At 43.9% G+C, this 21,909-nt stretch overlaps 1 protein-coding gene and 1 pseudogene across 1 annotated transcript in view; both read left to right on the plus strand.

Annotated features, from left to right (window-relative positions):
- Positions 1-10,389: 10,389 nt before the first annotated feature.
- Positions 10,390-13,226, plus strand: LOC148093706 (uncharacterized; annotated as a pseudogene).
- Positions 13,227-16,733: 3,507 nt separating this feature from the next.
- GTF2F2 (general transcription factor IIF subunit 2) overlaps positions 16,734-21,909 on the plus strand; it is a 132,445-nt gene continuing 127,269 nt past the window's right edge. Inside the window, exon 1 of the mRNA XM_016205436.2 lies at positions 16,734-16,965. Coding sequence (XP_016060922.1) covers positions 16,900-16,965 — 66 coding nt within the window. The 5' untranslated portion in view covers positions 16,734-16,899. The remainder of the gene's footprint in view (positions 16,966-21,909) is intronic.

Genomic DNA, 21,909 nt, shown 5'->3' on the forward strand with positions numbered 1-21,909 from the left:
TTGCAACCAGGGGAGCAATGGGCAGTGGTAGCTCATCCCGGGCTAACCATCTGAACCTGTCTCCAAGGCCCCCTTCTCTCTCTGACTTTTCAGTGAGCCAAAGCAGCCCAGCCTAGGTTCTCCTGTTGTTTCTTCTATGCTATTCCTTATTTCACTGTCCCAAATATATTTTTGTTCCCATCATGGACCAAATACCCTTTGGCTCAGTGCTGTGTAGCCCTTCCCTTTGGATATCCACATCCCCTTTTAATTAAATAAATTTAAATTTTTATTCACCCATCTGAGATGACTATTTAGCCTGCCTGAGCACCACCAACCTTAACTTTCAGATTTCTTCAGATAGATATCCAGAAATGGAATTGCTGGGTTACATGGTAGTTCTATTTTTATTTACTTTTTAATCCTCCCCTCAGGATATTTTTTTCCATTGCTTTTCAGAGAGAGTGGAAGGGGGAGAGACAGAGAAAGAGAGAAAGACAAACATCAATGTGAGAGACACATTGATTGGTTGCCTCCCGCATGGGCTTGGACCAGGGTACGTGCCCTTGACCAGAATTGAACTGAGACCCTTCAGTCCATGCTCTAACCACTAAGCCAAACCGGCAAGGGCGGTAGTTCTATTTCTTAATTTTTTTGAGGAATATCTATACTGTTTTACATAGTGGCTGCACCACTTTACAATCCTACCAACAGTGCACAAAGGTTCCCTTTTCTCCACATCCTTGCTAACACTTGCTGTCTGTTCATTTGTTGATAGCCATTCTGATAGGTTTGAGGTGATATCACTTTGTGGTATTAATTTGCATTTCCCTGATGATTAGTGATGTTGAGCACCTTTTCATACGTCTATTGGTCATCTATATGTCCTAAAAGAAGAGTTTTAAATCTGTGTTTATTTATGAAATTGTCTTTTCTTTCATATACAACAAAATTTTGACTGATTCAGGTCTCTCTGGGTGGATATCCCTAGAGGAAGCACACTTACTTTCCTAGATGCTATCCTATTTGCCTCTTGAATTTTAAGAAGAGATTTTGAAGGAGCATGGGTGTGGGGTTGGGGCTCTACTATCCTTAGTACACCTACACATTGAGAGGAGGAACCTGTGTTAGTTATCTATTGCTTGTCTCTGCGCTGTAATGGCTGGCACCTCAGCTGGAGGATTCAAAGACCAGCGGGCTGAAACCATCTAAAGCCTTTACTGAGGCAGGAGATGCTTCCAAGGGACTCATATAGCTGTCTGCTTGGTGCCAGCAAGTTGGTTTCTCTCCACAGAGTCCTCTTTATAGATGAACATCTCTGCAAAGGGACATCTCCACGGGGCTGCTGGAGTGTCAATATGGTGGTTTGCTTCCCCCAGACTGAGTGAGCTGACAAAGACAAACACACACCTTTCCCCTTTTGCCTGAACCTGCTGACAAGGCAGACCCTCCAACTTGATTCTTCAACGTCCTGTTCTTTGTCTCGTGATCGATTTCACTGTTTGCCCCCCTGAACCCAGCTCACCACAGAGAAAAACCCTTCTCTTCAGATCACTGATTGAGACTCCTGTTTGCAAAGATGCAAACTATAGATGACCCCATCTGTAACTTAACTCCTACCTACAAAAGTCTAAGATAAAAAACCACCTTGCTGAGACACTATGATCTTCAGATCTAGGGCATTCCCCCTATTATAATAGCCTTACTAAAATAAAATCCTTGAGGGAGGGAGAGAATGAGAGAGCGATTGAGAGAGAGAATGGAAACAGGTGGAGGGCTATCCTTGTTACCATCTAGTCCTGGAAATCACATAACTTCCCTCTCATCACATTCTACTGTCTGAAGTGAGTCTCTAGGTCTGGCCTCTATCAAAGGGGAGGAGTACTAGGCCTCACAGTTTGAAGAAAGGAGTGTCAAAGAATTAGGATATATTTTAAAACCACTGAGAATCATAGTCAATGGCAGCAGCTGGAATTGCCCAAGAAGATAGGCAGTAACAATAATAGCTTGTTTTAGCATCGTCTCAACATAAGTATTATAGTTTTCATTTTTCTTGCCTGGTGGAATTTGAGTAATACATAAAAGGTTACATAAATTCAATAGTACTGTAGCAGGTGCAACATATTGCTCTAGTCTGCCTCTCCACACAAGAGGATATTGGTGGAATCTGTTTGCATATGGAGAGGGATTCTTATCCTAGCATTTGTCTCTCTACTTGTCAACCCCACCACCACAATCAATACAGAAAATCAGGACTATAAGGTACACTTTGTAAATCATCAGTGACCCACGCTTTATGCTGGAGAGAGAGACAGAGAGAGAGAGAGGGAGAGGGAGAGGGAGAGGGAGAGAGAGAGACGTTTTAGTCATTGAGGGAAAAGATTCTGGGAACTTAACAGTTATGGAAGATAATGAATAAGCTGAGTGTAAAGATTCACAGTAATTATTTTATTTAGAAGATATTAGGAGAAGAGGAAAAAATCTATTGAAAACAAATTTGCATTAGAGTTAAATAAAAAATGCTCAATAATAACTATTGTAATCTAGTTTTTTTTTTAACAATGAGAGAAAGAGAACAAAGAGATATCTCAAATAATCACAATATATGGACTGTATTTAGATCACAATCCAGGGTATAATTTTTTTTTATTTAGGTGTTTTTAAAAATTGTGGTAATATACATAATAATATGCAGGGTGGGGCAAAAGTAGGTTTACAGTTGTGAGGACATGAAACACAGTTTATTCTTGTGTTATTATTTATTCATTATTGTATTATTTTCCACACAAACAACTGTAAACCCACTTTTGCCCCACCCTGTAAACTTTACCATCTTACCCATTTTTAACCCCACACTTCAGTGGCATTTATTTAGTACATCCAAACTGTTATGCAACCATCACCACCAGGCATCTCCAGAACTCTTTCATCTTGCAAAATGGAAACTCTGTGCTCATTAAACAGCAACCCCCTATTCCCCACTCCCCCAGCCCCTGGCAACCACCATTCTCTGTTTTCTATTATTTTTTATGAATTTGGCTACTCTAAAAACCTCATATAAGTGGAATCACACAATTCATCCTTTGGTGACTAGTTTATTTCATTTTGCATAATTTCCTAAAGCTTCATCCATATTGTAGCATGTGTCAGAATTTCGTTCTTTTTTAAGGCTGAATAATATTTCATTGTGTGTATACACCACATTTTGCTTATCCATCCATCAATGGACACTTGAGTTGCTTCCACCTTTTGCTTATTGTAAGTAATGCTGCTGCAAAAACAATTTTTTTTCAAGCTCTGGCCAAAGTGATGTATAATCCTTTCCCCTTTTTCTACTCCTGCTGGCTGGAAAATGGAGATATCCTGACCCACCATACAGACAAGAACAACACCCCAGAGATGGTGAAATAATAAGAGGGAAGGATCCTGGGCACCCAACAACTTTTTGGAACAGAGCCATCACCGACTCATGAGAAAGAAATAAAAATTGCATTTACAAAGTTATGGCAAGAGCTTTACTTATAGAAAGGAGTCTTAAACTCATTTTTTCTTGACTATCCATTGATGGGGGAGGCACGTCCTTGCTTTAGCTAATATTCTCACCTAACCTTGCATGCAAAAACTATCCTGCCCTTAAGTTTTGTGTATTTGGGTAGGAAGTCTGATCTGTTAATATGGAAACTCCTAGCTCTTGCTCTTAGCAGTAATGTGGACATAATTCCTCATTGATATTCAGCACGTATGACTTCTTTGGCTTTGAAATCTGAACACTAGTAAAGAGCCATCTGTTTAATATGGAATTTCAGGACTTACTGTAATTGTGATTTTTATCTGGGCACTTAGATTAAGTATTTCAGTGCTGTTTCCTAACTATAATTTTATTTAATATATTAGGTATGATATAAATATTTTGGTAAATTATATATGAAAACAAATTGGATTTTATTACAACAATGACAAATTAAATTTTCTTATGCTTTATTTAACACTTTATTCCCAGAGTAATCCCTAATGTGCAATTAAACTGACTTACTGAGAGTGAAGGCTTTTTGCAGGCCACAGCAGCCACATGTAACGTCAGACATAGGGCACTTACCCAAAGCAATTCAACTTAATTATGTCATCCATCAGGCAAAGTATATGCAGAGTCTTATCTGATCTCCCAGAAGGAGCAGTGCTGTGTGTTGTGTTTTGTTTTGTTTTATTTTTTAAATTGTTACAAGAGTTTAATTGAGCCAAAACTGATGGCATATGCTGGAAAGCAAGATCTCAAATGCCCCTGTTTTATTTTCTTGTACTGAATTATGACTTAGTAAATAGTATTTTGCTACAGAGCAAAGCATCACCAAACCTTGTCAATTTTACCTGCTAAAGCTATATGCTTCCAATTCATCCACTTCTTTTCATCTCTACTACCACGTTTCTAATCCAAACCACTGTCCTCTCCCACTTGGATTAGTCCAATAATGTCTGAGCTAGTCTCTTGATTTCCATTCTGGACCCTTCCAATCCTTTGTGTTTTTTTTTAGAGGGATATTTTAAAAAATGTAAATCTGATTATTTCATACTCAAGCTTAAAACTCTTCTTCAAGCTTACATTTGCTCTGAACAAGGCTTCCAAGGCCCTTCGTGGTCTGGCCTCCCAATCCCTCTCTAACATGGCACTGTCACTACTTCCCCACTTACTCACTGTGCCCTACCACTGGCATCCTCTCTGTTCCACAGACACTAACACACAAGGTTCTTCTCCCTTTGGGGTCTGCAGATGCTATTCCCTTTTCCCAGAACACTAATGATTCAATAAATTATATTAAACACAGAGGTAATAAAGACTAAAAACTCATCACTTCCTAATTGTTTTACTATATTTTACTATTATCTATGCTCTTGAGGTTATTTACATCTAATATATCCATGTGATGAAATTACTATACAATGGCTACATATGCACCTCTTCCAATTCTGTTTGGTGATATCATGTTGAAATGGGTAGCTTAAAATGGGCTATGATAGAAGTATATACACCACAGAAATCGACAAACACTCCAAAACAGAGTTTTTTGGTGGAGGGGCTGTGATGTTAGGAAAGCCAATTGTTAAATATTTACTAGCACTTCACTGACTACAATAAATTTTTTGTGCTTTCTTTTAATTATTTGACTTAATATAATTAATGCAGCCACCATATAAATATGTAACTAGTGTTAAATCCTTTTGATTTGCTTTCTCATATATTCATGTAAGAACTCTATGAGGTAGATATAATAATCCCACTTTATAAGCAAGGAAATAGGTGCAGAGATGTTAAAATAACTAGGCCAGTACGCAGAAGAGCTGGGACTTCAAAAATTTGTTGGACTCCAAAGCTCATGCTTTCTTTTTCTTTTTTTTTAATCCTCACCTGAGGATATTTTTTCCATTGCTTTTCAAAGAAAGTGGAATGGGGGGGGGGAGAAAGAGAGAGAGAAACATCGATGTGAGAGATGTTTGGTTGCCTCCTGCACTCGCCCTGACCGAGGGCCAGGAATCGAGCCTGCAACCAAGGTACATGCCCTTGGCCAGAATCGATTCCAGGACCCTTCAGTCTACAGGCTGATGCTCTAACCACTGAGCAAAATCAGCTAGGGCAAAAGCTCATGCTTTCTATACTAAACAATATGGAAACAATTTTAGGGAAAATTTCTTTCTGTTTGTGTATGGCTGGGGAAACAAAGACTCTTTCAAGGAAGGCAGGTATTCTATGCAAGAGAGGACTAGTGAGGTGAAGGGAAAGGAAGGGAGAATTGAGAGATGGGTGTTATAACCCTGGTGTGATGTCAAAGCAAAATTATCTATCTATGGTATCACCAATGTAGGTGAAATCTCATTCATTAACACACTGCCATATTCACTTGTAATTTGTGAATGAAAATCTTTATATTAGGAACCAATAATTAGTAAGCTTGGATTACTAAGAAGGCGTTTGTGATGGTGTTTTTGCCTATGTGAACTCTCCTGAAGGTAACAGTTCCACTTGCTAGAATGTTTCTGAGTGAGTGTGAACAAAGAGAATCTCTGGCCTGGAGAGGCTCTGGGTCCATGTATGATAGTCAAGGACAAAATTTGAGAGTAGACTCAGCTACCTGTTAATATCATTCTAATTCTTTCAACTCACTTGTAACATCTCCTCTAATGGCTTTGCTGCTTGTAACTGTAATGGTTTTCAAGATAGAATTGTAGTGTTCTGAATTTACAGGGCATGGGGGAATTCTAGCTGTAAGACAAATGAAAAAGAGAACATTGTCTGGTAAAATTTTTCTTGTGCCTCAGACCTTGGAATCTGGCCTGGTTCTAATATACTCTATCAATGTGAAATTAGAACAATGATTCTCAGATTTCGGTGTGCCTAAGAAATACCAGGGAGCTTTCTAAAATGTCAGTTTCCTGACCCACTTCCAGAAATTCTGATTTTGTTCATGTGGATTGGGCTCAGGTGTCTGAATTTTTAGCACATCCCTCAGAAGACCCTAATAAGCTTGTCCAGGGTCCAGGCACTGAGAACATTCATCTTAAATGAGGCATGTTTGGTGGTGGTTGGGGTATTTGTTTCTGTTGCAGCTGGTCTAGAAGACCCACAAAGACAACATAGTTCTGCCTATGAAGCAGGCAGGGCTGCCTTGAGGTTGAACCAGAATCCAAACCCTAAGTAAAGGTAGAGTCACAGGTTGGTCTAAGCCAGTGCTTTTCAACCTTTGTCATCTCATAGCACACATAAACTAATTACTAACATTCTGCAGCACACCAAAAATTATAATACATTTTTTTGCTGATCTGACAAAACATAGGTATAATTTTGATTGATTTACAAAAATAAATAAATAACCATAGTAATTACCTACCCTTTTTGCTTTTAAAAAAATCAGGTGCCTATACTTTTATATAAAGATTTCTGATACCAAGAAATTAACCATCAGGCGCAACCTTATTATGCAACACGACCAGTAAGGTGCAACCCTATTGCATGACCTATATATTTATGGGTTAAGACAGGACATTCACACCGGACAGTCATTGTTGTATTGGCTGTTGTCATTTTTTTAATTTGACAATCTAAGGGAAAAGAGGTCAGTGCCCCTGACTAAATAGTCAGGTATTGCATGTTTTAAAAATTCTTTTGGCACATGGGTTGAAAATCGCTGGTCTAAGCACTACTAACTAGACTTCTTGGAAAATTTTCAGTCAGCAGTAAGTACTTGAGCCATCCCTGCTTGACTTGCATTTGTGCCTTAAAAGACTTAATAAGAACTTGACTAGTCAATCATCTGGGAGAGTAAAGACCATCTGTGATGGTTAATTTTATGTGTCAACTTGACTGAGCCTCAGGTTGCCCAAATATTTAGTTCAACATTATTCTTGATGTGCTCCATTTCATTGAAGCCTGAAACAGAAAAAAGGTTCACCAAGGGAGAATTCACTCTCTCCACCTGACTGTCTTCAAGCTGGGACACCTATCTTCTCCTGCCTTTGGATGAGGACTTGAACTGGAATTTACATATTGGACTCTTCTGCTTTTCAGGCCTTTAGACTCAGACTGGAAGCAAACCATAAACTCTCCTGAATCTTTAGCTTGCCAACTGAAAAATTAGGACTTCTCAGCCTCCATGAGCCAATTTCTTTTTATTATTATTATTATTATTATTATTACTATTTTTAATCCTCACCCGAGGGTATTTTTTCTTTTTATTTTGAGAGAGTGAGAGAGAAAGAGAGAGAGAGGAAGACAGACATGCCCCTCCTCGGTAGCTTGGGTATGTGCCCTGACCAGAATCCAACCAGAAACCTTTTGGTGTACCTGATGACACTCCAACCAACTGAGCCACCTGGCCAGGGTATGAATCAATTCCTTTTTTTTCCTCCTATTGATTTTTAGAGAGAGTGAAGAGGTATGTGGGGGGAGAGAAACATAGATGTGAGGAGACACATTGATTGGTTGCCTCCTGCATGGGGGTGGGATCAAAAATGCAACCCAGGTATGTGCTCTTGACTCAGAATCTAACCCCCGACGCTTCATTGCATGGGCGGACTCTCTAACCACTGTGCCACACCAGCCAGGGCATGAGCCAATTTCTTAAAATCAATCTATCTTCTCCCCTTCCTCTTTCCCTTTCTCTCCCTCTCCCCTTCCTACTCCTCCCCTCCCCTTCCCTCTTCTCCTCTCACCCCAAAACAGATTTTGGTACTGAGAGTGGTTCTAGAGGAACAGAATGTTAAGGATAAATTTTCTGAATTGCTCTCTAATCTGATTAAAGGTGCTAATGATTCTGTTTCCAGTAGGAAAGAGAGCATTGAAAGTCCATGACGTGATTGGACAATAGAAATCCATAAAAGAACTGCATTAGATACACATAATCAACCACTTATAAGAAGCAAGGATCTGAGTAACTATTATATGATACTTTTGAACATTTTTGAAGACTAATATAATGAGATCTCTGGTTGCTTCTAATGTTGCTGGACAAAGTGATGAAAGAAAAGGATGAGCTCAGGGATTTGAATTCCCAGCTCAAGCACTGAATAAATGACCTGAAAGCTTCAATGTTTGCCCTTGTCTCCTGTGGCCTTGGGGCTAAGATTGCTAAAAATCAAATACAAACTCTTATCCTGTGACTTGCTGAATTACAACACAAATTGAACTCCCAGCTCCATAGGGTGTCTGCTGTTAAAGTGAGAGCATTGATTAGGGAAGAATGGGATCCTGTTACATTGGATTAGTGAAGATCCTGATAAACTGGGCAAATGAGCTCCTAAATTGGGATGAATCTTCTTTGTCAGTAGAAGTGGTCTTCCCCAGTAGAACCAGTTAGGGTTTGGCCAGTGACATGGGCTGTGAAAGAATTCACAACTAAAAGAAGAAATACAAAGAGGAAGTTTATTTTACTTTCCACAAGGGGAAAGGGCCGGTGTATTGCTAATCAATACAGGGCAGGAAGCAAAAGGCAGCTTCTACTTTTAAGCCATGGCTGTTACTAAGCAACAGGGAAGGGAGGGGTTTGTGTTGAAATTGAGCAGATATCAGGGCCTGTCTTGAAAAGTTAGTCTGTTTGCTTTCCAGGAGATAGTTCAGCAGATGTCCTAAGGAGGTGTCTTATCAGTATTTTTCCCCAGCCTGTAAAACATACGTAGAGCAAAAGTTATGAAGAATTCAAGAGTCTTGTTTGAAGGGGAGGAGGGAAGGGAACTTTCTACTAACTAGAGACTCCTTGGTGTGAATTATCCCTGAGTTGTGAAAGCAGCAGGGAGGAGGGGGATGCAAGAATGTAGCCTTGAGAGTAGCTTATCTTGTCTCGCAGTTTGAACAGAGAAGTCAACAATCTTGGGGTTTAATTACCAGATGTTTCTCATAAATTGTGGAAAGCCACAGAAAAGAAGAAGAGAGGACTTTTTCCTGTCCTTACACTCCCCACCTTCAGTGGTAGCAAACCTTCCACCTCTTACTCCACTTGGAGGAAATTACCTCTACTTGTCTGAGGAAAGTAATGGCTTCCCCTAGGGCTGTTGCCTCCCATGACAATGCTAATTCTCCTCAGGACCCACCACTCACCACTCCCTTTGCTTCAAGACCTATATAAGTAGACTCAAAAATCTGGCATACCTGTAGGGGTGAGGTAGAAAGTGTGACCTATGAGGAGTGTTCTGGCCACCATAGTCAGAAGAATATACCTAAGGAACTAACAGTAAAGGTAGAACAAGATCCCTACTGTACAGGACAAGGCCCGACAAGCTGGCCCAATAATCCCCCCCCCCCCCCCCCCCCCCCCCCCGAGTTCCCATAGAAAGAACAAACCAGTCACACTCCGGCCAAGCATAACCCCATTACTCATTGTAAGACATTGTGTTTAAATCGTTCCTTTTGTGTTGCTAAAGGTCCCCCCTTGTTTCCTGTACCAAAAGCTGACAGCCTGACAAATTATTGGAAACCCCTTTACTGCAGTGCCTTTGTGGTTACTGAGCATAAAGTGAGAGAAGAACTGAGGGTCAGGGCTGCAGTTTGGCTCTTACATGGGTGAGACGCTGCAACTGTAGCTGCTGGCCAGCTAATAAAGGCTCCAAAATTCAAACACAAACTCTGCTGGTCGTCTGTCATGGGTCCCCCAGAACATTTGGAGGCCCCAGTGAGATCACTCGGCCACGGGCCAGCGGACGCCCCAGGTGAGGATACTCCAGTCTCCATCCATCCTGGGTTCCAGGGAGGCGGAGTATCTCCTCCTAAATTTGCGATCTGACCCTGAGAGCCTTCTGGACCTCCCACATGGAGGGACCCCCCCATGGGGAGGTAAGCAAGTGCTATCTGTCTTCTGTTTGGAACGTTCCTCTGGAGGACCGTTGGAGGGCTGGACGCAGCGGAACCTCCAGGTCCAGATGCTCGGCGCAATGGGCACCGGGGTCTCTGGTGCGTGCCGCCTTAGGGGGCACCTGTCTTGCCAGTCTTCTTTTCGTTGTGATTGTGTTTGTCAAAATGGGTCAGGGACAGTCGTCTCCATGTGCGCTGTTACAATGTTTTCTTAATAATTTTAAAGATTTCCAACAGCGGGCAGCTGGCTATGGATTTGAAGTAACTGCCTTTAATCTTGAGAAATTTTGTGACCGTGAATGGCCAACATTTGGGGTAGGGTGGCCACCGAGTGGAACCTTTGATCTAGTTATTGCCTATAAAGTACACAATAAGGTCTATAGGCATCCTGGCCATCCCGACCAAATCCCCTACATTCAGCTACGGGTTGATCTTCTCACTGATAGACCCCGTTGACTAAAGAAGTGTCAGAATTCTGAAAAGAAAATGGGACAGAGACAGACGGTCCTATTAGCGGGACCAAAGGGCAGAGAGAAAGAAAAGAAACCTCCCATTCTGCAGGACGAGGGAGGAGACGACTTTCCCCTTGTCTGGCCACCTCCCTATGTTCCTCCCTCCCCAGACTCCACGGGAACCTCAGCCTCGACACCTAGAGACCCCTTGAGCCCTCCCCACACTAGGCAGGGTTCTTCCTATGGACCTGGAGTCCCAGTAACGGAGGGAGATGATTTAGATCAGGCGGCCCCGATTCTCCCCCTATGACAGGCCGGGCCCACAGGGGCAGGCGGCCCTGCTGGGAGGCCCTTTATGGTTTATGTCCCTTTTTCCACCAGCGACCTCTATAACTGGAAACAGCAGAATCCCTCTTTTTCTCAGGACCCCCAGGGACTGATCGCCCTCCTTGAGTCGGTCTTTTTCACATACCAGCCGACTTGGGATGATTGCCAACAACTCTTGCAAACCCTTTTTACTTTGGAGGAGAGAGAGGATAAGGGTGGAGGGCCGGGAATTAGTCCCGGGGCCCGATGATCAGCCGACCACTGACCCCGCCGGGCTAGAGGCTGTTTCCCAGTGGCCGGCCCACTTGGGATCCAAATTCGGAACAGGGAAAGGAGGCACTCAACAGGTTTTGCCAGACTCTCTTGAGGGGCCTCCGGGCTACGGCCAGGAGGCCCAGGGTCCGACTTAGTTTGGACTGAGGTTGAGGAAGAGGCTTCCAGACGCTCAAGTGGCTCTGACAAGCGCCCCCGCCCTGGCTCTGCCCGATCCAGATAAACCATTCCAACTACGTGTCGCAGAAACCAAAGGAGTGGCAAAAGGGGTCCTAACTCAAACTTTGGGACCCTGGAGGAGGCCAGTAGCCTATTTGTCCAAAAGGCTAGACCCAGTAACGGCAGGGTGGCCTGGCTGCCTGAAGGCCATTGCCGCCACCTTGATCTTAGTCAAGGAGGCCTCCAAGTTGACTTTCGGACAAAACCTCCAAGTAATTGCTCCCCATAACGTCGAGAGCCTGCTACACAGCCCCCCGGAGCGCTGGGTATCCAACACGCGCACTACCCAGTACCAAGTGCAACTGCTAGACACCCCCAGAGTGACTTTCCTGAGGACGGTGGCCCTAAACCCTGCCACTCTCCTTCCCGAGGACGGGACCGGGGGAACGGAGCCGTTGCATGACTGTGAGGAAACCTTGGCAGCCCTGACTTCCTGCGGGCAGGTCTGACTGAGCAGCCCCTTGCCAGCCCGGACGAGACTCTGTTCACGGTGGCAGCAGTTTCCGTGAACAAGGTGTCCGGTATGCAGGGGCCACAGTGGTCACCCAGAAGGAGGTGCTCTGGGCTCAGGCCCTCGGCCGGGGGACGTCAGCACAGAAGGCTGAGCTTACAGCCCTCACCCAGGCCCCGAGGCGCGGAAGAAACAAGAGGGTTGACATTTACACGGACGGCAGGTGTGCTTTAGCCACTGTGCACATCCATGGGGCTCTCTGTAAGGAGAGAGGGCTTTTACCCTCGGCGGGGAAGAACATAAAGAATGGCCGGGAAATCCTAAGCCTCTCGACAGCCATTTGGGACCCCACGGAGGTAGTTGTAATGCACTGCAGAGGACACCCGAAAGACGACTCCCCCACCGCGAGGGGGACCGGTGCGCGGACCAGACGGCCCAGGAGGTGGCAAAAAGACCAGTGGGGCCTCTAGAAATTTTGGTGACCCTGCCGGCATGAACTTTAGAGTCAGGCCCCACGTATTCCCCGGAAGAGCAGAAAGTAGCCACCCAGCTTGACGAGAGGAGGAACAAAGATGGTAGAGCTCTTAGGGAGAGAATACTACACCCCGGGACCGCACAAGGTGGCCAAAGACATCGCCAGGCGCCGCCAGACTTGTGCGCGAGTAAATCCAGGCCCCCGGTGTCGGCCCCTCCTGGGATCCGGTTTCGGGGCACCGAACTGGGAGGGCACTGGGAAGTAGATTTCACCGAGATCTCCGGAGGGAAAGGGGACTACTTACCTCCTAGTATTTGTTAACACCTTTCGGGCTGGCCAGAAGCATATCCAACCAAAACTGAAATGGCACAAATAGTACCTAGGAAACTCCTCTCTGAAATTCTCCCCCGCTTTGGCCTGCCGTTGTACACAGGGTCCGACAATGGCCCGGCGCTCATCGCTGAGATGACCCAATTGTTAGCAAGGGCTCTTGGGATTAAGTGGAAATTACATTGTTTACGGACCACAAAGCTCAGGGCAGGTAGAAAGATGAATCGGACTTTAAAGGAAACACTGGCTAAACTAAAGTTGGAGACTGGCGAAAACTGGGTAAGTCTCCTCCCCTTCGCCCTTCTCAGGGCTCGCTGTACCCCATATGTTAAGGGGCTAACTCCTTTTGAGATTATGTTCTGCCGGCCGCCGCCACTCCTTCCCGGTTGAGGGAAGAGGAAATGGCAAAGTCCTCTAACCATCTCCTCAGAGCCCTGCAGGCACCCAGACTAGCTCTGCCGCAGCGAGGCGCATCGTGCGAGGCAGACACCAAGAGGGCCACCCTCCAGACACAGGCCCCGAATCCGCCTGTTCCCCTGGAGACCTGGGCTGGGCAACGTCTCCACACCAGGACTGAGGGCTCGCACAGCGACCCTGGTGCCGGAGGGGATGCGGCACCGAGGGCTCCAGAGGACACCTCACCGCTGCCCCTGGAGCTCCCACACCGTGGACTCATGAGGACTCTAAAGGCTGTGTTTATATTTTTGAATAAGGCTCCCCCAAATATAACCCAGGATTGTTGGTTATGCCTAAATATTGGCATTAGGGCTAATATCTCCATAGGACAGGAGAGCTCACAAATTCGTAACCACTCTGTAACGAGCACTCTATCCCCAGGATTGTGTACCTGGGGACATAAGCCTCAACTTACCTTAGAGGACCTCCAAGGAGCAGGGGCTTGTATATATCCGGAGAATTTCCCCCTTCATTCTTCGCCCTATCCCCAGTCCTGTGCCCAGGCCTTTACTTTCCCTGTTAAACTATACTGATGATGACGGGACCCTTGTTTACCTAGTTGCCCCAGAAGGTACTTGGTAGGCATATAATAACGGTTGGGCCCCCTGCGTTTTCCCTCCTGCCCTACAGTTTATATACCATCCTGGCATAAGCATCCTAACCCATATTTTACCTCAGGTGTATTATTACTCTAGAGAGGGAGGGCTCTGTCTAGCGCTGGGTGAGACCTGCTGTTTCTACACCAATCACTCTGGTGTCATAAAGGAGAGTTTAAGCCAGCTAAGGAAGCGACTCCTAGATCAGGAGGAAAGGCATAGGGACAGAGACAACTGGTTTGAGAACTTGCTCAACTGGTCCCCATGGTTAACTACTCTCCTTCAGCAGTCTCTGGTCTGTTAGTACTCCTTATGTTATTCTTGATTTTTAGACCATGCTTCACTAGATGCCTACTCAATTTTGTGCAGGAAAGGATTCAGGCAGTAAAACTCATAGTTCTCCATACCCAGTACCAGCACATTGTTGGTTCAGGAGAAGAGGAATCAAGGATTTGATCTCCCCAAAAGACCAGTGGGGAATGTTCTGGTCACTATGGCCAGAAGAATATACCTAAGGAACTAACAGTAAAGGTAGAACAAGATCCCTACTGTACAGGACAAGGCCCAACAAGCTAGCCCAATAATCATCGCCCCCCCCCCCTTGAGTTCTCATAGAAAGAACAAACCAGTCACACTCCCGCCAAGCATAACCCCATTACTCATTGTAAGACATTGTGTTAAATCATTCCTTTTGTGTTGCTAAAGGTCCCCCTTGTTTCCTGTACCAAAAGCTGACAGCCTGACAAATTATTGGAAACCCCTTTACTGCAGTGCCTTTGTGGTTACTGAGCATAAAGTGAGAGAAGGACTGAGGGTCAGGGCTGCAGTTTGGCTCTTACGTGGGTGAGACGCCGCAACTGTAGCTGCTGGCCAGCTAATAAAGCTCCAAAATTCAAACACAAACTCTGGTGATCGTCTGCTGCAGGTCCCCCCAGAACAAGGAGGTGTGCTACACTTCAAAAGAACGACTTAAGTTTTATATTTATATAAACAGAAATCGAGGGTACATGTGTGAGAATGGATATTAAGAGTATAGGATCATTGTGGAAGAAACATAAAGTTGGATCAGGCCAAAATTATCAATGTCTGGCATATTATAGGCCCCTAGGAGGGGAAGGATCTGGCTGCAATATCTGTTACACTGCCAGTCTCCAGAGTAAATCTGGAACCCTGATTCAAAGAGCCCATGTTCTTTTTTCCTCTCACCACTAGTAAGTATCCCCCCTTAAGCAGGAAGGGGATTTGAAAAGGACAGATAGGGGAAGTTTGTTCTTTATTCAACAGTGGGTAAAGATGAGGCACTCAGTAAATTATTGGATTTTTTTCTTTTTTCCTATATAATCATTTTTCAATATTTACCTTTTTTCTTCTTCTCTAGCCATCTCTTCTTCTTTAGCTATTTGTTTCCCCCTAATCCCTGTGCACACATGCATGTGCGCACACACACACCCATGACCCATAGATCAAGGCCAAGGTCTTAGTCCTTCACTCTAAAGTCCATTACCAGGGTGCTCCAGGCTAGTTTAATTTCCTTCTTTCATGGTCTCATATTTAAATTTATTCCTTGTATTTGATCAAAGCTTAAAGCAGCTCTCTTCTCCCACTTGTCCTTTATATGTTTTAAGGCCCACCCTCAAGCTGTGATACAAGAATGCAAGCTTTCTTTTCAACACATGGTCTTCCATCTTTCCTACTAGTTTTCCCAGATGACCTCAGAGACCTAATGGATTTCCTGGCCCTATGCTCACAGACATGGAATTTCTTCAATTATGTGCATGGATTGGATGCATGACTCAATACATTACTTGCTATTCTTACAACATCTTACTGTTTGTTTTTCTTCAACAAATGTTCATTCAGCCAAAACCTATTGAAATTAGTCAATAGCACTGTGCTATATGATGTGGATATAAAAGGAATAAAGTACTATTTCAACCTAGGAGGAGCTCATAGACTAGAAAGCACAGGCAGTATGTAAACATGTATATTATAACTTGATGTGAAGCAAAACAAACTTCGTCTGGGGGAGTTGATAAAAGGTCTCAGAGGATGTGACATTTCTATTAATCTTGAGATCTAAGTAGGAGTTTGCCAATCAGAGGACAGGGTGACAGTGAGGGTAAGGGCAGAATAGAGCATCTAAGAAAATTGAGTGTGCAGAGGCTCTGAAAATACTGAGGAAGATACTGACATGTTTGGGAAGATCCGATGGGTTCAGTGTAGTTGGATGTGTGTTGGATTGAGCGGCAGAGATTGAAGTAGAGAGGACTGAATTTTATTTTAGGGGCAGGGAGGGAGGGACACTTTAATCAGGGGAGTTTAACAATCAAGTTTGTCTCTTACATGTAACCTAGTTACATGGACTCATGTTTTGGAGTCTGAAAGGGGTGTGCTCTGCATGCTTAATCAGAGGTGCTCAGGGTAGCCTCTCAGTAGAGACATTGATTTTTTTTCCAGGTCTAGAAACAGCATGTTTTGAGTATATCCAGGGCTACTTAGTTTGATCCCAGTGCCCACTTGTGCTAATTCACTTACTCTGTTTGTTACTGCAACACTGTCCTCCAAATGCTGTCTCTCCTTGGCCAGGGTTGGACATATACTGACAGTCTTTGTCTCTTTGAACCTTATTTTTCTGTTTTGAGACTTCCTTTTTTTAGTTTTGTTCGCCGAGTCCTTAAACGCACTGCTGACGTTTTGGCCCATCCCATTCTACGTTTAAACGCTCGGACCGGGACAGCACCAGTGGCCACACCCACTCAAGAAGTTGCGCATCTGGGAAGTTTGTCTCCACCAGCGAGCCGTACCGACCGTAGTAGCGCAAGCGCAGTTTCTGGCTCCCAGCGGCGTGTTACTCTTTCGCGGGGTTCCCAGCTTCCGGGTAGGTGGGTGCCGGCGCTCCACCGTCCGCCTCTCACCGCGGCTTTCCTTGTGCCCGCGGACACTCGCCCCGCAGCCCCCCCAGCTCCCGGAGCTGCTGCTGTGGGTCGCACGCCTCCACCGGCGACAGACCCATGGCCGAGCGTGGGGAGCTTGACCTGACCGGCGCCAAACAGAACACCGGAGTGTGGCTGGTCAAGGTATGTTCGCTCTCCTCTCACTTGCGCTCCTCTTAGATTAGTACTTTACGTTACTTGAGACCTCCACGCTTCGTGTACCTTTTAAAGTTCTGTACCGTCACCTTCCAATATCTTGAGAGGCATGACTCATTGTTATGCTTATTTGCAGACGAAGAGATTAGTTCAGGGAACCACAGTGTATTTCAGCCAGAGTCCGAACCTGCCTGGAGTGGATTTCCATTCCCCACGACCTGTTTTTTGGGGGGCCCTGTCTTGGTGTCCCCATTTGAGCGGTGCATTTTGCTCCAGACTGAAGAATTTCCTTTGGTAAAACTGATTTTAGTCATGAGCCTGTAAAGGAAGTGAAGAGTGTCTGCTTCCTGTACAATTTCTCCGCCAGAAAGTAGAACTGATCGCTGCGTACCCTTGAAGCGTTCTCTTGGGTTGATGGCCCTTCGTGGGTCTCAGGAGAGCTGAGAAAGCTCTGAGCTCATGGAAGAAGAGGCCATTGGATTGGAGGGTTCTTTTAGAACACGACTGGGTCTCCTGAAACAGACTGTCAAAAGAAAGTTTTTTTGTAAAGAGAGCAGTCTTGGTTAGCTCTTAGCACAGTATTTGTGTCTTACTGTTTTCAGATCGCCGATTGTTGTTTCTTATGAGTTACATAAAATATGTTTGTTCAAAATGTGATTATGAGTCTTTGAACCTTAAGTAAAATGGTTTGTTAAATTTTGAAAAACTTTTATCACATGGCTGGGTTATGAAGTAAATCTGAAAGGCCCTTCCTTTCCACCTCTCTAAAATAGCTCATCATTCACTAGTATGTCAAACCTGCCTTATATTATTCTTCAAAGCACTTTTCACAATCTGAAGTGATTCTGTGTTCATGTGTTCAGTTGGTTACCTCCCTCTCCCCAGTGCTTGCACACCTACGGGCATACGCAGTCACATTCCATGAGCACCTGTCAAACCCAGAATTGTGTTTGGCACATGGTGATTGCTCAACAGGTATGTGTTGAATGAATGAATGAATGAATGAATGTCTTACTCCTCAACTGTAGCCTTAGTTTCTGGTACTCACTTGACTTAACACAGCTATATCATCAGTATGACTTGAAAAGATGGAGCAAATGAACATTTCTCCTCTGTGCTAAATGGAGGAGAAACATTAGGGAGGAGATCTCCCTTGCAGACTGAAAGAAAGAGCTTGAAAAAAATGGTAGAACTTGAGATGATGCATTTGTGATTGGAGCACAATAAATGCTCAGTAAATGTTTGACTTACAGGATTTGCATGGGCAGACAGAGGCATAGCATAGTATACCATGGAGAGTGGAACAAACATACAACACTGAAATGCATATTAACGTGGTGTGTCCTGGAAAACAAAGAGGAGATTATTATGCCTAGAGCAGAGGGGCTGTGTAAAAAAAGGTTGGGACCACATACTTATATTGTGAAATGGGAATGTCTTTAATCTATAGAAAGTGAGGAACCTTTTGGAGGGTTTTGAGTAAGGCAGGGATGCAAATGTTTCAGGAAAAAAATTAAACTTGAGGGGAAGATAAGCAGAGACAAAATTAGGAAATTATCATAGACTCATAGGATGTGACAGTGAAGTCTGAGAAGTTAGGGAAATTTTTTCAGTAAGTTGTTAGGATTTGGTGATTGATGAGAATGTGGAAGAATGTAATGAATCTAAAGTGAAGAAGTTAAAAAAAAATCTCATATAGCCATTTGAAAACATTTTATCTCTTTAAAAAGAACTCGAGCCAGTGATTTGTTTTATAAAGGTAATTATAATGTTTCATTATTTATTCTTTGCTACTATCATTGTTTCCTCACATCAACTTGGCATTCAGCATTTCTTTTTCTAATCTTATGTATCAGAGAAAATACATGACAGGATTGCAAATCTTTCCAGGATGTGAAAGGACTTGCTTACCAGTTCTTGTCTTCTTTCAACCTTATCTCTAAGAGGACAGGAATTGCTAGCAAACACTTTTTCTTCTAAAATCCATTTTTGTTCCCCCTTTATTTGACAACTTTTATTTCTGCTCTACTTAAAGGAGTTCTAATAGGCAATGGGTTTGATTTGCACACCTGTTAGATAGTTTGTACTTGTTTTATTTGCGCTGATGTTAATATCCATTGTGATTTTCATGCCTGTATCTTGAGCATACTTGGATTTTCATCTCTGAATTATAGGAATAATTTATATGAGTGAATCAAATTGTTTTTTGTTTTTTGTTTAAAATATGTCTTTATTGATTTCAGAGAGAGGAAAGGAGGGGGAGAGAGAGAGAGAGAAACATCAATGATGAGAGAGTCATTGATCGGCTGCAGCCTGCAACCTAGGCATGTGCCCTGACCGGGAATCGAACCCCGATTGCCTGGATCCTAGGTCGACGCTCAACCGCTGAGCCATGCCCGGCTGGGCGAGTGAATCAAATTGTAATGGTGAATTTCATTTTCAGCTTCCTTTGTGTGATATTAAAATATAATATTTGCTTAGAAAGTGTAGCTTTATTCTTATCCAATCAGAATTTGCGGATAGAACCACATACTGATTTCAGTCTTTTCTCTATACCAATGATTTTCAACCAGTGTGCTGCAAGAATTTTTTAAAATATGTTTTTATTGACTTTAGAGAGAGGAAGGGAGAGGGAGAGAAAGAAACAAAAATGATGAGAGAGAGTCATTGATCTGCTGCCTCCTGCACACCCCCTACTGGGGATCGAGCCCAAAACCCAGGTATGTGCCCTGACTGGGAATCAAACTGTGACCTCCCAGTTCATAGGTTGACGCTCAACCACTGAGCCACGCCTGCTGGGCCCAAAAGAATTTTTAAAACATGCAATACCTGTCTGTTTAGTCAGGGGCACTGACGTCTTTTCCCTTAGATTGTCAAAGAAAAAAATGCAACAGCCAATACAACAATAGCTGTCTGGTGTGAATACCCTGTCTTGAACCATAAATATATAGGTCATGCAGTAGAGTTGCATCTTATTGGTCATGTTTCATAATAAGTTTGCTTCTGATTGGTTAATTCTTATTACCAGAAATCTTTATATATAAGTATGTGCATCTGATTTTTAAAAACATGTTTTTATTGATTTTAGAGAGGGGGAAACATCGATGAGAGAGAAACATCACATTGATTGACTGCCTCCTGCACCACCACCCCCCCCCCGCCCCGGGGATCAACCCCGCAACCCAGGCATGTGCCCTGACCTGGAATCGAACTGGTGACCTCTTGGTTCATGGGTTGATACTCAACCACTGAGCCAAACCAGCCAGGCTGGTCACCTGATTTTTTTTTTTTTAATCTTCACCTGAGGATATTTTTTCCATTGATTTCTAGAGAGTGGGAGGAAGGGAATGAAAGAGACAGAGAGAGAAACATGGATCGGCTCCCACAGAGCCCTGACTGAGGCCAGGATTGAACCTGAAACCAATGCATATGCCCTTGACCGGGAATCAAACTGCAGCCTTGTGGTCTGAGAGCTGATGCTCTTACCACTGAGCCAAATCAGCCAGGGTAGGACCTGATTTTTTAAAAAGTCACTTGGGAGCAAAAAAGGTAGGTAATTACTATTATCATCAATTTTTTTTAAATCATTCGAAATTATACCTTTTTTTATGATCATATTTTATTTATTTATTTTTTAAATTATACCTATTTTTTGTCAGATTAGCAAAAAATATATTTTTTTAGTGTGCCACAGAATTTTAGTTTATGTGTGCCATGAGATGAAAAAGGTTGAAAATTGCTGCTCTATACACATTAATATTTCTCATTTATAAATAACACCTGAGTTCTGATCTTTCTGGATAATTTGTTGCAAATTAGGTGAGTTACAGTGGAGGGGCAGCAGCTTAAAAGGCACCAGAGACATACAGGGAGGAACTTAATTGTTTGGCATCAAGGCCAGAGCTGGAGGGGCCGCTTTCTCTCAGACAGAAGTGCTAGCAAGAACCATTATTCCTTTGATGATCCCCTCCCCCACAAAGCCAGCAGATGGGTCCCATATTGAGACTCCATCAACCCTGAGACTCCAACAACCAGGCTATGCTGTTGGCCCCACTCTGGTGATTCCCTGAGGCCCCACCTCACCCAACTTTTAGGCCCATCCAAGCTGTTTCCAGTGGCTTTTCCATACAAATGCCTGTGTTGGTTCATGCTTCTGATTTTCCTAAGATCTCAGAAACAAGCAGCATCTGGCCTCAGGGAACCCTGTATGTCTCACTAAGTGGCCCCAGGCCTGGCACTAGCAGAGCCAGCCTTGGTTCACAGCTTGCCACCTCCAAGCCCAGCACAAGAAGCAGCCATCTGCAGAACACTTTGTAACTCATGCCAGGTGGCCCTGGGCAGAACACAGGTGGTGGTTGACCTTGACCTGCACCTCCCAGGAGGCCACAGAGCCAGCACACCCAGTGGAGAACTTCAGATCATGTTGAAGCACCACCACCCAAACACCTCCACAAGCAATATACTCAAGGGTTGAACTCAGTGGATATCAGAGCCCTGCTGAAGTAAGTCCTACTCTGTGTAGTGGTCCCCTGCACAGTTGATCTTTCACTGTGGTTGAGGTCAGTGGTCAGTGGTCATAGTCAGTCCTTGCAGCTGATAAGCCTGGGTAAATCCCTCCCATTGATGAGCCAACATCAATCAAGCCTCAACTACAATAGGAGAGTAAAGCTCACATTGGGGGGGGGTGCACCTCAAATGCTCAGCTGGGGTCATCAGGGAGGCTGTGCCACTCACCCTACAGAACACCTACTAAATTAGGCCACACTACCAAGCCTGGGAGACATAGCAGCTCTACTTAATACATAGAAACAAACATAGGGAGGCTGCCCAAATGAGGAGACAAACATGGCCCAAATGAAAGAACAGAGCAAAACCAGAAAAATAACTAAATAAAATGGAGACTGCTTGTCTCCATTTTATTTAGTTATTTAG

This window comes from Miniopterus natalensis, chromosome 2, assembly GCF_054644295.1.
Source record: "Miniopterus natalensis isolate mMinNat1 chromosome 2, mMinNat1.hap1, whole genome shotgun sequence".
NCBI lineage: Eukaryota > Metazoa > Chordata > Mammalia > Chiroptera > Miniopteridae > Miniopterus > Miniopterus natalensis.